General features: G+C 43.8%; 1 protein-coding gene across 1 annotated transcript in view; it reads right to left on the reverse strand.

Moving 5' to 3' along the window:
• LOC133108620 (protein Atg16l2) overlaps positions 1 to 5,495 on the reverse strand; it is a 31,098-nt gene extending 25,603 nt beyond the window's left edge. The window contains exons 1-6 of the mRNA XM_061218232.1: positions 5,206 to 5,495; positions 4,555 to 4,600; positions 4,241 to 4,331; positions 3,202 to 3,275; positions 2,281 to 2,532; positions 1,282 to 1,347 (exon numbers count right to left, since the gene is read on the reverse strand). Coding sequence (XP_061074216.1) covers positions 1,282 to 1,347; positions 2,281 to 2,532; positions 3,202 to 3,275; positions 4,241 to 4,331; positions 4,555 to 4,600; positions 5,206 to 5,359 — 683 coding nt within the window. The 5' untranslated portion in view covers positions 5,360 to 5,495. The remainder of the gene's footprint in view (positions 1 to 1,281; positions 1,348 to 2,280; positions 2,533 to 3,201; positions 3,276 to 4,240; positions 4,332 to 4,554; positions 4,601 to 5,205) is intronic.
• Positions 5,496 to 14,853: the final 9,358 nt, after the last annotated feature.

Below are 14,853 nucleotides of genomic sequence, written 5' to 3' on the forward strand. Positions count from 1 at the left end.
GGCTTACATGGTGAAAAATGCCCAGTCGTGTCTTTGCTTCAGCTGCACCGCTCGGAACATAGGGAGGCGATATAATAGGTCACACACACAGAAGGAGTGGAGTTTATGTTTGGATAAAAGTGTTTTAGTGTCACGGAGAACCAGTAAGCAGCCACAGTCTTAAACCACAGTCATCGGGAGAAGAACTGCTGTAGAAAGCACATTCACTTCTGCTTGAAGCGGCTGCTTCCCCGTGCATTGTTTGGAACACAGTGAGCCCAGGTTACTGAAACGGTGAAAGCAGGTGGCACAGGTATAATTATTCTCCTGGGTGAAATGCTGAAATACCTGGCTGGTGATGAGGCGATTTCACCCAGGAGGAATGATAAAACCTCACCATACACAGACTAGACCAGTATTACACAGTTTTGATTTATTTTCTCTGACAGCTCTCATTAGAGGAACAGTCCAACTTTTTGCTAAATTTGCTGCAGTGGGAGCTCAACTGGACAGGCAGTGACACACATGTAAAATCCTGTTTCAGAAAGTAAAAGTCCTTCACAGTATTTTGTTCCAATAACTTGGATTTGGTAATTAGCACAATTCCCCAGCCAGGAGGTAGGGCTAATTAGTGAAATGAGCTGGCTGAGTTCATGGGTGGAAGATACCCATGGCAGAACTTTCACTTTCTGACCCCTGGACAAGCGGAAATAATGGCTGCACAGCAGCAGTCTGGGATAATATCGGTTTGCTGCGTGCGTGTGTACATTCAGCACACTTATAAAGAGGGCATCAGCTCTCAATGTGTTTCTGAGTTTAAATAAAGAGAAATCAAATGAATGCCGTGGAGACACTACTGCAAAGAGTATAAATGGGAAATGTCAGCATTTATATAGCGCCTTTATCCAAAGTGCTGTACAACTGATACTTCTCATTCACCCATTCACACACACAGTCACATACCAATGGCCATAGGCTGCCATGCAAGGCACCAACCAGCTCTCGTCAGGAGCATTTGGGGGTTAGGTGTCTTGCTCAGGGACACTTCGACATGCTCAGGGCAGAATCGAACCAGCAGCCCTCCGACTGCCAGACGACCACCCTTACCTCAGGCGCTAATGAAGCACCCGAATGCTCCAAACACATCTTCGTTGTGATTTGACATCATCAAAATAACATGTGTCCATCCACACAGGAAGTGTAACCCAGGCTTCAGAAGCCCAGTTCCTGCTCACAGGCCGACCCAGAAAATGGCGGCTCCAGAAAATAACAACACATCGGCCAGTGAGACAACATACTCACACGTCTATGTCCACCTTCTTCATCGCAGCCGTCTCAAGCTCCTTTTTAAGGTTGTCTTCTCTCGCGCTGCGGGAGTTGACACACAAGAACACTGACTTACAGAAACAGCGTAAGCAACAAGGAGTTATCAGCAAACCAACCACGAGTCACCCAATCTTTGACAGCCTAATACAGCTGCTTATTCAGTCAAAGAACAATTTAATCCAAGAAAAAGTTAGAAATGTTCTTTATAATTTCACAAAGCTGTGTTATCACAGAACAGAAATAAGGCAAAAATAATTGCTGTTGCTTTTCAAAAGAAGCATTAAACGTGACAAAGTTTAAATAATTCCAATAGTACAAGACAATTACCCACGTAAATGTACAATAAATATACATTAAAACATATACCGCACACTCAATACCCCCTTGAACTTTGACAAAGGCCAATACCACACTCATTAGCAAGCTCCCCCTTGACCTTTCACAAAGGCCAGTAGTTTGTTACAGTGAAGTATTTTTGTAGGCCAACCTGACCATTTCTTACACTTTAAGCTCCCTCCCTTATTATTAGGCAGAAATTCAAGAGAACCCATGGCTCAAAAATGCAAACTCTCTTCCGAGTTTTACGACTACAAACTGGAGCACTTTAGACCATACAGATTACCAAGGCCGCTCCCCCTTGACCTTTCAGAGGCCAATAGCAGAGTCATTACTCAGGCCCCTCCCCCTTGACCTTTCACAGAGGCCAACAGCACACTCATTACTCAGGCCCCTCCCCCTTGACCTCTCACAGAGGCCAATAGCAGACCTCAGACAGATCATTGCCAAAATGGTGATCAATGTTCTTCTTTCAACTGACCTGCTGCCAGAATGCGACCAGTGTCTCTTCTTATTTTGTTCTTCTTCCCTAAACCAGCTAGACCACAGGAGTGAGTGACCCTGAGCGAGAGGGGGGGTGATAACACACCGGACACTCCACCCATAAACACACAGGAGCAGAAGAAGAAGACGACTCACCGCACTCTCTTCTCGTTCCTGCTGTTCATGTGGGCGGCGGCGAGGCGCTTGCGCTGGACCAGGTCCTCCAGGAGCTCAGCCCCGCGCACCTTCTCAGCGCGAAACGTCGCCTCCATCCCGCGATGCCTCTGCAGCATGGCATCGTACTCCTGCTTCAGAGCGCTGTTCTCCTCCCGAACCTCCTCCACCCGGGCCTGTAGACCCCAGAACTCCGCCTGAGCCTCCTCCAGCCTCCTCTTCACCTCCCGCATCCTGGGGGGATTCCGTGTGAAATTCAAGCAAAGCTGGCTACGCAACCGCTAACCCACAGAGAAATAATACATTACAGTTATGGGTGCTGACGCTTTTATCCAAAGAAATTTACAGTTGATTAGACTAAGCAGAGGACAATCCCCCCTGGAGCAATGTTGGACTAAGGCCTTGCTCAAAGGCCCAAGAGGCTGCAACACCGGCAGGAATTCTACAGGAATGTTTAGCTATCTGAAGGCTGATGTCAGAAGCATGTGACCCTGGTGAAAGAATAGCTTTAAAAAGGTTTAAAACCTTTTCCCCTTTCAATTTCTGTCAATCAATAAGGGGGGTTTGGGTGGATTACAGCGGAATATCAATGCTGGGTGGATTACAGCAGAATATTAATGTTGGGTGGATTATGGCAGAATATCAATGGTGGGTGGATTACAGCAGAATATCAATGTTGGGTGGATTACAGCAGAATATCAATGTTGGGTGGATTACAGCACACTATTAATGTTGGGCGGATTACAGCAGAATATCAATGTTAGGTGGATTACAGTTGATTATCAATGTCAAGCCCCTGTACACACAGAGCAGGGCTATCAGGCCAGATGGCTGACACACATTCCTGTTTTTTTGCATTTTCTTCCACTTTCTCTTTTTGTTCACGGAGGCAGAAGAGCTCACCTGTCACGCTGCTGGTCAAGTGCAGAGTCCTTGATTCTTATCGCCTGCTGAAGCTCCACTACCTGGTAAGCCAACTGCAAGCAAAGCAGAGTTAAAATGGCCCTGTTCAACAAAGCAGACACTAAAAACGGCCCTGTTCAACACAGCAGACAGTAAAAACAGGCCTGTTCAACAAAGCAGACAGTAAAAACAGCCCTGTTCAACAAAGCAGACAGCTGTTTCATACAGAACGGCATCCAACCGAACCTCATTCTCAAACTACAGTGAGAGGTGATAATGGTGCTGGGATTCACTCCGGAAGCTGTTCGTCAAAAAAAAGAAAAAAAAGAAGAGGGATTTCAATGAAATTGGGTCGGCCATCACTTTTCATTCTAAAAAAAGGTTACAGTAACCCATTAATGTCCTCAGTGGATGTTTAGAAAAAAAATTGGTACACCTGTCAAACTTTCAAATCACCCAATGTAGGGGGCCACAGCATGATTTTTTTTTTCGTAACATGCTTTTATTTTCGTCACTGATCACAAAGGATTTCCAGACCAAACAGAATGACCTCTGTGGTCCTTCTCTCAACGTGCTATTTTTAGTCATTAGTCAGAATTTTGTTCAGCATAACTCCATGACAACATTCATCTTAAAAACTGTAACAGAGCTTTTTCAGACCCACTTCCACTGAGGGTGGAACTCATCCAGAGCAACATGTAAGGTTCGCTGTAAATCCAACACACAGCAGACCAGGGCTTCAGTTTTGCTACAAGACGACTCACACATGATGATGCACCGTCTTGTGATTAGTCACCCCCTTACGGTCTTATGCACAATTCGCGTCCTCCATTCCCCCATCAATTTTCACTGAAAATAGTCCCATCCTTGATTAAAATGTAATTATACTTCAAGAATGTATAAGTATGCAATGGTATACTTCAGCATACTATTTGTTCACACGGGTCCTCCAGCCTAAGTAAGCAAAGCAAGCATCAAATTGAAGAAAGTAGCCATTAGATGACGCAGAACTAAATTTTCTGTAGAAATAGCTTCATACCTCTCCACTTGTTTTCCTGAGAACTCGGACCGTATTCGCATCTTCAGTAATCTCAGATGACAAAGATTCTTTAGAACGCTGCAATGGGTGTCTGGAAGATCCAAAAAGAGAAGTGAATTGAAGCTGTGTATCCCTAGCACAATAACAATATATAGATGTATTTTTTAAATAAACAAATCAACGAGTTTCGGCATTACGACTTAATCAGGGTAACCCCAAATAAAAGTGGGCCTGGGTTTTTCCATCTATTTGTATATGCGCCAGTTTAGTAGCGAAAGAGTGCCACAACAAGCCATTAACCCGGTTATAATTACCTTGCCACATATCCAATAATACTTGACCGCTCCAAGAGCTTTACATCTGGAGAAAAAAAAAAGACAAACAGAATAAACCCTATGTACGCGAACAGCTACATGCGTTGTACACATACTTGTGAATGAGAGATTTCATTTACACTTCGGTGTCAATATTTGGCTCAATACCACGAATCTGACTAGGTTCGTGGTACGCTCCAGTATTTCATTCGTTTTTACCGTGCCAGATAATTATTTTAGGCTGCGGTTGTCAATTTGTCGTTTGCCAAACATAAATGTTTTTTATAAATGTGGCAATGTGACATCATAACATTACTTGAAAAAAGAAGGCAAATTGAAAACTACAGAAACTGGGGACGCAAGTTCAATTTGCCAACATTTCCGGGATGAACGCTTCTTTCTACCTACCAGAAGGTAGCTAGCGAGCAAGACTGCATCAATACATTATAATTAAAAGCGAAACCATTTTCAATCTTAGGGGACTCATTCAGTGCGAACAGCAGAAATGAGCAACCCTGGCACACTCAAGAATCGCTGCCAGGCGTCACAACAGGCTAGCAGAGTTAGCAAACTGTGGAAGCTTGTTATTTACATTTTTGCAATCTCCGAAATTAAACCTCTAAAAGACAGAAAATTAATTCAACAACATACATGCTGATATGACATCTTGAAACATAATCTGAGATTTGTCCCGAAGTTTTAGCTGGCGGACAATGTGACGTCTCCATTTCTCCGCTGTGGTTTTTGTAGTGGAGCCGAGCCTCACTGCCACGCTAGGCGAACCCAGACATTCCAACGCGGCCATAGTCGACCGGAGCACCCGCGTCAATATCCAAAAACATGGCAAAAATGGTACGTGAGGTGTCACTCAAAACTCATGTCGGATTGTTCCCACTATCCGACCACCGAAGCGCCGCTGTCAACACGGCCGACTATGTCGATTGCTGGAACAACAACTTGACTGACCAATCAGACCAGATCATCAGCTATTCTACAGCGCGTCACCCGGCGTCATTAAAAACACATGTGGGAGGACACGCCCATGCCAGACCACGGTGCGGAATAGCGCCATGTTCATGGAATATTTTAATTATAATGACACGTTTTTTCCAGTCTAACCAAAATACGGTGTGCCTTTAAAAAAAAAAATCTAATTAAGCGACAAAGACAATCACAGACCCTGCATCACATTAGCTATTATGTAACACCTCATCTGGTAGCCCTTCAGTGTCACATTTCAAGAAGACGGGGCTATGTTCGAAACCGCATACCGCATACCTCAAATTGTGGCCGGGGTCTTTCATTTACTTAGGCTGCACAAAGCACAGGCCTTTATTTGGGGCATGCTTGTATTCGAGTCAGGCCTTTATTTCTTATTAGGCTTCTGTTGTAGAATTTTATTATTTTTATTCTTTATGCGTCTTCATAAAATACCAACTTGCCAGACACGCCTTCATGAACAATAACAAATTAGCATAGATAACAGCAAGTTAAGGATCTTTTTTTCCTAAAGTTTTATTGTGAGACATGCGTTTCGTTTGGAGCAGCATACCGGTAGGCTATCAAAAGATTTTCGCTTTGGTTTGGGATTTAATTTACTTTCGGACTGTTTAATTCAATTGCTAAACGTTGGGACTGATGGGCACTGGAATCTTGGGGGTATTTGATGGTTCACTGTTTCATGTAGTTGAAAGAGTGTCGGGATTTCCACCCGTCTGTTTATTGCGAGTCAAGGCAGCTGCTTTCATTCATTCATTGAACGTGCCCTGTGCTGTAAATACACGAAAACCTTATTGCGTAGCGAAGTAGCCTAAATTGAGTTAATTTTTAATTTTGCCTGATTTACTTTTTATTAAATTCGTAGGCTGGAATGCCTCGCGGCAACAATTGTGTTTAAATGTATACTGCTTCAGCCTTTGGCAAGCTACTCAGAAGGGGGCGGCAAGCGACTGGTAGCTTGAGAGCAACGTGTTGGAGACCCATGGTGTAGGCTTTTCATTGGCAACAGTATTAAACCAACTAACAATATAAAATATTAAGAAGAGCAATTTTATTTCATTGAGTTAAATCGAAACAATGTCTTCTAGTGCTCATGGACTGATAGCCCTTCTGGTAGGCAATATTTGAGGATTTACTGTACTACTGGTACTAAATTTCATTGAAATGTAGTACAAGTACTTTGTTGTCGGTCACATTTCCCAAGATAAGAGAATATTTAAGACCGTATTTCCCTGGCGGAATAGCCACTGTACCCCCCTTTGAAAGCCAAAAAAGTAAGCAACATATTCTCTATCCTAAAGGCATATTGCAATGTCACGGAGATGGGCTCCGTCAAAAATAATAATTATAATAATTCAGTTCAAAGATACAATTTAATATTATGAAAGGTAGCAGAACGTGTCCATCTCATAGTATTTATGAGCACAACAAAATTCTCACGGATAGAAATTTCCATAATTTTTAAAAGAATGTTCAATTTCTCGAGAAAACATTTCTCAAGTTTAACAAGTTTAAAAAAGTCAGTAAATGATAAGCCTAAACTGGTCAAACTGGTTTAAGATGTGTTTTCTACACTTTCAGCTGGTCATCCAGCTGTTCACTATCTTATAGTCAGCAAGTCCATCAGTTTACCACCAGCTCACTCGACCAGCTTTGACCAGCTTGACGTGTTGAACACACAGTTTAAACCATTTTAAACCAATTTAGAATCCCAGTCGGTCTTAGCTGGAATTTCCAGCAGGGAAGTAGAAAAACGAAAAACAAAAAAACAACAAAAAAAAACGAATGGATTGAAAAAATAAAATAAAATAATGAATAGCCATGGCGGCACGGATGGTGCAGTGGGTAGCACTGCCGCCTCACAGCAAGGAGGTCCTGGGTTCGAATCCCCGTCGGCCGGGGCCTCTCTGTGCGGAGTTTGCATGTTCTCCCCGTGTCTGCGTGGGTTTCCTCCGGGTACTCCGGTTTCCTCCCACAGTCCAAAAACATGCACGTTAGGCTGATTGGAGAGTCTAAATTGCCCATAGGTATGAGTGTGTGAGTGAATGGTGTGTGTGCCCTGCGATAGACTGGCGACCTGTCCAGGGTGTATTCCTGCCTTTCGCCCAATGTATGCTGGGATAGGCTCCAGCCCCCCTGCGACCCTGATCAGGATAAGCGGGTTCAGATAATGGATGGATGGATGGATGGATGTTGTAAAATAATCCCTCTAATGTGTAGACGAATTGTTAAACAATACTTCATGTTATTAAATGTATTCTCATAAATAATATGGTGAACAGTCGGACAAATTGCGCTGCACTGATGCCGTTTACAATGCGTCAGTCGGGCAGATACGAGCATAGTTTCATATATTGTTATCATATTCATATATTATGTTTTTTTTCCAATGGTGCTAGACAAATAACGTGTATTATTATTATTATTATTATTATTATCATCTTCATCATCACATTCGTTGTGCAGAACTGTTCGTCATTTACAATCAATCAAGATAATTCCCACACCTGTAGCTTTTCAGAGGCAATCAAATGGCTGAAATCCCTTTTCTTGGCTTTCTTTTCAGCGTTTGCCATTGTCGTCTTCGTGAAATGCATATTCATTAGGGGTGTTTCACTGCCTATTTATAGGCAACTGTGGGTGGGACATGAAGCTGGCAAAGTTGCGCCACATTTAGAGTTGATTGTGATTTATAAAGGAAAACTGGTGTGGGAAGTGCGTATGCACTGTTTTATAAATCAGAATATTTTTTTGCATACGCATGTCCTAGGTTTCATGCTTACGCAACCTTTTGACGTGAATTCTAAGCACAGTTTTATAAATGAGGCCCCGGGACTCATCCCCTCTTTGAGCAAATCAATTTGGGCCATACGAAATTCCTGGCCGGCATTTGCTTTCCTTTCCTCAAAATCCAATCTTCTCTGCTCTAAAGCAATTTTGTCCTGTTCCAATGGAAGTTGCTGAAAAGCCAAACGCCCATCCGCATCTACACTACCTGAACTAGGTTTGGGACCAATCAAAGAAGCCATCAAAGGACCTTCTACGGCTTCTGGGGCCTCTAATAAACCCTGCTCCGCCAATTCAATCAAGCAATCCTTACGAAGTGCATCTAATCTAGACCAGCTGGGTTGTTCCAAAAATGCAGCAACCACCAGAGAAAGAGTCTTTTTAGTTTTGGATTTATCTTTAGACATAATGAGGTAAATTGAAACGGATTAACTAAATTAGTGGAGATTATACCAGAATGGCAATGAACAAACAAATTCCAAAATTATAATCGCATTAATCCCTCACTTTACTCTCCACTACTGCACCCAACCGAAAAACCAAAAACAAACAAGACAACGATTTGCAACCAAACAGTGTGCAAAAAAAAGGGAAAAAAAAAAACTGAAGGAGCTTTCCCCACAAATCTACCTGATCAACCCTAGTCTTCTGGGAGTCCCTACGGCTCGAGGCAGCTTTAAACGCTAAAACCGTATGCACAATGAATAACCAATTGACAAGTTACCACCGTAACGTCGGAGCGTGCCCCCACCGTCACGAACAACCCGAAAATAACAAACTAAAATAAAAAAATCGACAGGCCTCCCGGCCGTGCCGCTCAGCCTATCAGGGGAATATAGCTTTAAGCACCAATAATTATTACACAAGTATTATCAGAACAAATCAATGCTTTAATTGCACATTAGTATGGTAACAACGGAAGTATAGTATAGTATGGTCCTCGGAAGGATGGAGCAGCGGGGAACATAGATAGTAGCTCCAACTCACGAAACTGGAACTAGAATAATTATTCTTCACTCCCACGATCAAAAATAAATTTAAACAAGCATGAACTAGTCTATATAAACCAATGCGTGTCTATGGGCATCTGTTCAAAGTGTTACGGTAGCTTAGACCACTGGAAAGTAGGCTACGCCAATCCAGAAAACACAAACAAATCCAGATAGCAAATCCAGATAATACAAACAAACGGACACGAAACGAGTCCTACCAAAAGGAATCAGGTGAGTACTTACTCATGCCTAAGAACAAAGCTACCTGAAAGTAACAACAACGCCGCGGCGACCAAATATAAACAGATGCCAACCGCCTTATTGCGAAATAAGGCATTCAAACTCGCAATGCAAGTAAAAATAAAGGGATCAAAAATCCGGAATGGCATCGCAGGGGACGTGAGCTTGGTTAGAGGGGAGACCACTTGACTATAGGATCGGATGAACCTTCGGTAGAAGTTGGCGAATCCCAAGAAGCGCTGGAGTTGCTTACGTGAGGTGGGTGTGGGCCAGTCGGTGACCGCCAGAATGTTCTTGGGATCCGCCCTGATCCGTCCCCTCTCAAGGAAAAACCCAAAGAACTCAACTGTGTCGGAGTGGAAGACGCACTTCTCCACCTTGACGAATAATTTGTTCTCTGGAAGTCTCTGTAGAACTTGCCTGACATGGTTTTCATGATCCTTGGCATTAGTGGAGTAGATTAAGATGTCATCCAGGTAGACGAACACATGGCGGCCCAACAAGTCCCGAAGAACATCATTCACCAGAGCCTGGAACACAGCAGGAGCATTGGTGAGGCCGAATGGCATGACCAGATATTCGAAGTGTCCGAGAGAGGTGTTGAAGGCGGTCTTCCATTCATCGCCCTCACGGATCCGGACCAGGTGGTAAGCGTTGCGAAGATCCAACTTGGTGAAGATGGTGGCCTTGTGAAGTGGGTGGAACGCGGAGTCCATCAGGGGCAGAGGATATTTGTTCCTCACCGTGATGTTGTTAAGCTCCCTGTAGTGAATGCACGGGCGTAAGGAGCCTTCCTTCTTCTGAACGAAGAAAAACCCTGTGCCAACGGGAGAGGAAGATGGGCGAATTAGTCCGTTAGCCAGGCAGTCTCGGATGTATTTCTCCATAGCCTCCCTTTCAGGTCTGGAGACGTTGTATAGACGACTTGAGGGGAGTGACGAACCGGGAAGGAGCTGGATGGCGCAGTCGTAGGGTCGATGAGGCGGCAGTGACTGACCTTGTGTTTTGGAAAACACCGTACCCAGGTCATGGTAAGGAGCCCTCTCCAGGGAGGGCTTGGGAATCTGTGGTGGAGCTGGTGCTCCCTCTGCTGGTGGTGGAGTGGAACGCAAGCAGGACAGATGACATTTAGAATTCCACGCTTGAACTTGGTTTGAACTCCAGTTGATCGTGGGGTTGTGTTTCTGGAGCCAGGGTAATCCCAAGATGAGTTGGTCATTGGGGGACTGGATGACATGGAACTGGATCATCTCCCGATGGTTTCCAGAAATGACCAGTTGTATGGGAATAGTGATGTGCGTCATGCGGCAGAAGGTCCTTCCATCCAGCGACCGCGCATTCTCAGAGTGGGGTAGAGGGAGGGTGGGGATGTTCAGTTCAGAAACCAAAACTTTGTCAATGAGGTTGGCGTCCGCTCCAGAATCCACCAACGCGCTCACCCGGGTTGTTCCGTCGGGAAGAATTAACAAGGTGGTGAGCGTGGGACGATGGTTTTCTCTGTTAGAACCCTCCTGTCTGTCGAATGCTCTCACCTCTACTGGTCTCTTGGTCTTGAAGGGACACCGAACCTGGGTGTGACCCGGCCTCCCACAGTAAAAGCACGAGCCGGTGGTTCTGCGGCGTGCTCGTTCCTCAGTAGAGATCCTCGTACCGGCCCGAGACAGGTCCATGGGTTCGGATCCCTCAGACTGCTGCTCCTCCAGTCGAGGACTTGGCCCCTGCCCGGGGTACGTGTTGCCGGGAGGGATCGGTCTCTCAGACTGGTGTTGTCTGGCACGGTTGTGCAGGCGGATCGTGGTGCGCACGAGTTGGTCGAACTGGGTGATGGGGTCCAGTTGCGCCAACTCATCCTGGAGCTTCTCACTCAGGCTGGCCAGGAATAGATTAGCCAATGCCGCATCGTTCCAATTAGTGGCCTTCGCGAGGGTGCGGAAGTCGATGGAGTGGTCTGCCGCAGCCCTCCGTTCCTGGCGCAGAGCAATCAGTCTCTGGGATGGCTCCTGGTCGCTGGATGCGTGTTGGAACACCTTCCGAATCTCCTCGACGAAGGCCGGGTAACGAGGAGGGAATGAACCCCCGGTCCACATCGCAGTAGCCCAGTCCAATGCCTTCCCCTTCAGCAGTCCCATCACATAGCCTCTCCGACGGTCATCGCTGTTGTAGGTCTGGGGCTGTTGCTTGAATACGAAGTCACATTGGAGTAGGAAAGCCTTGCACCTCTCAGGTTCTCCACCGAACCTCTCCGGGAGGGGTTGTTGGGGCTCCCGGAATTGCCAGGTTTCCATGGGGTTGAACGCTGGGGATGTGGGTGGGTGGGTAGGCTCCTCCCGTGGTTGTGGCAGCACCGCGACGGCGAGCCTCTTCATCTCCGCACATAGTTCACAAATCTCCAGGTGAAGCTCGGAGATTCCTTGTGAATGCTGCCGGACGATGGCTCCTTGTTCCTGGAGGGCGTGGAACATGGCAGTAGAGTCAGCAGGGTCCATTGTGGCGAAATTGTTCTGAGACGGGTGCGTGGGGGTTGGACCCAAAATGCACGACTCAGAAACAATAGTAAGATAAAGTCCCGTCAGGGCTTTATTCGGGACGAATCCCAGGAGCGTAGTCAAAACAAGCAAAGTCCATACACGTAGATCCAGCCAAACAAACAATAAACAATCAAAAAGCACGGTGCCGAGGGAAGAGGCAAACTCGTAGTCGGTAGACGTGCAGGGAGGTCCGGTAGCAGGAGAGCTGTCAGCGGGGCAGAAGTACAGGCGGGCGGCAGGCAGAGTCGTAGTCGAGGGCGATACAGAAGTCAAAACCATAAAACAAACAGGGAGGCAAAGGTACAAAAACGGTAGGCGAGGACATAGTCAAAAACAAGCGATGGTCAACGAAACAGAAAACAATAACAGTGGTTGATAAACAGGCTTCAATCTTAACGTGTAATCAATAATAATAATGCTCAAGAGTTGCTTTGACGGACAAGAGGCAGACAATTTTGCAAAGAACAGAAGTGCGACTGGGCTATAAATGCAGGTGTAGACAGGTGTAGACAATTAGTTAGAGAGCAGCAAGGGAATGGAAAACAGGTGCGATGGATGACAAGTTTAACAAGGTAATTAGTAATCGTTAGTAATAAACCTATCCTGCCCTAGCATTAGTAAATTAGTAAATGACATGCACGAGAAACGTAAGGTAACAAGAACACATGATTAGTCTGTTAGTTTTACCCAATCCTGATCTAGCGTTAATAGTTTTAGTAAATAGACAAATAGAAACAATTAGGGTGTTAGTGACAGAAAGAGAGAGAGAGAAAGCCGGAACGCAAGGTTTGCGGAAAGACATGTAAAAGTGTATGTTTAAACAATGACCAGTCTGCGTAACAATAAACATGAATCAAAACATAACACTAAATGAACTAAGATGATAACCACTCAACATAACAAGGTAAAATAATCGTAACGAAACATAACTAGACATGACAAGAAAATAAATCCTAACGAAACAAACTCAACAACATGACGAACCTAGACTAACATAATACATGATAAGACAATACGTGACTAAGACAAATGATAAAACATAAAACAAGAAGGAGATGTTTATTATTTTTTGTCTTTTTTATTGTGAGATGGTACTACAGCTGATTTGGTGTATATAAGGTGTACATATATTTTGGTTCCTATGAGGTGTGCAATGGATGGGTTTCAACTTAAAGTAAAATTAATAGATTAAATATTGTGTCATATAATGTTCAAATCATCCTATTAAGAGGAAGAAAATACTGAGCCAACTGAAGAAATTACAATGCTCAATTGCCTTACTACAAGAAACACATTTGGTTGAGGGAGAATATAAAAAATTGAAAAGGGAATGGGTAGACCAAGTATTCCACGCATCATATGGCAAGAGAAGGGGTGTTGCTATATTAATTAATAAATCTTTACCATTTTCTACAGAGAAAGTGATAAAAGATAATATGGGAAGATATGTTATGGTTATCGGCTCGATAGGGGATATGATTATATCTGTACTAAATATTTATGCCCCAAATGAGAAGAATGAGACATTCTTTAAAGACATAGCAAATGTAATTGCCAGTAATGGAAAAGGGATGATATTAATGGGTGGGGATTTCAACACAGTGCACAATGGTAATTTAGACAGGTTACCACCAGAACAGGGACCAATTACAAAAAGATCCAAAGCATTAAACAACATTATTAATGAGTTAGGCCTTACTGATCCATGGAGAAACAAAAACCCTAAGGTAAAGGATTTCACCTTCTATTCAAATCCACATGGGAGCTATTCGAGGATAGATTTTTTGTTTGTTTCACAACAGCATATACATAAAGTCTTGAATTGCGGCATAGAGGCCATAACCATAAGTGACCACGCACCTATTATATTAATGGTAGATATAGGCCATGAACATTTCTTTAAATACTGGAGACTTAATGTGTCAATTCTATCAGATGAGAAGGCGGTAAAGGAAATAAAACAAGACTTAAAGGAATACTTTCAGATAAATGACAATGGCGAGGTATCACCATCGATTTTATGGGAGGGAGGGAAAGCTTTTATGAGAGGGAAAATAATAGAAATAACATCCAGGATGAGAAAAGCTTGATTAGAACAGCAAAGAGGGTTAGAGAGTAGAGTCAGAGAACTAGAGTTAGAACATAAAAGAACATCAGATGACTCCACCCTCTTCGAACTGAAAAAAAAACAGGCATAGACTAGATTAACTTTTAACATATAAAGCAGAAGGAGCTCTACACTTTACAAATCAAAGGTATTATGAGAGGGGCAATAGAGCAGATCGTTTATTAGCCTTTCAACTTCAAAAGGCCCAAACTAGTAGGATAATTTCAAAAATAAGACATCCTAACTCCAAACAAATGATGGTAAAGCCAAATGAGATAGCGGAAGCGCTCGCAGACTACTATAAATATTTGTATAATGATTCAGAATCCCATCTTATAGAAAGCAAAACTCGGGCATTTCTTAAAAGTTTACATCTACCATCATTATCAGCAGAAGATTTGATCAAAATGACACAGCCGATTTCATTACAGGAAATATCGGATGCTCTAAAAACTCTTAAAAATAATAAATCCCCTGGTACGGATGGGTTTTCGGGAGAGTTTTATAAATGCTTTGCAGAAGTGGTCACACCAGTACTATTTAAAGTATTCAACTATGCTCTATCATCAAGTGACCCACCAAATACCTGGTCAGAGGCCATCATCTCAGTCTTGCATAAGGAGGGCAAAGACCCAACCTCATGTGA

The sequence above is a fragment of the Conger conger genome, chromosome 13, assembly GCF_963514075.1.
Source record: "Conger conger chromosome 13, fConCon1.1, whole genome shotgun sequence".
Taxonomy (NCBI): Eukaryota; Metazoa; Chordata; class Actinopteri; order Anguilliformes; family Congridae; genus Conger; species Conger conger.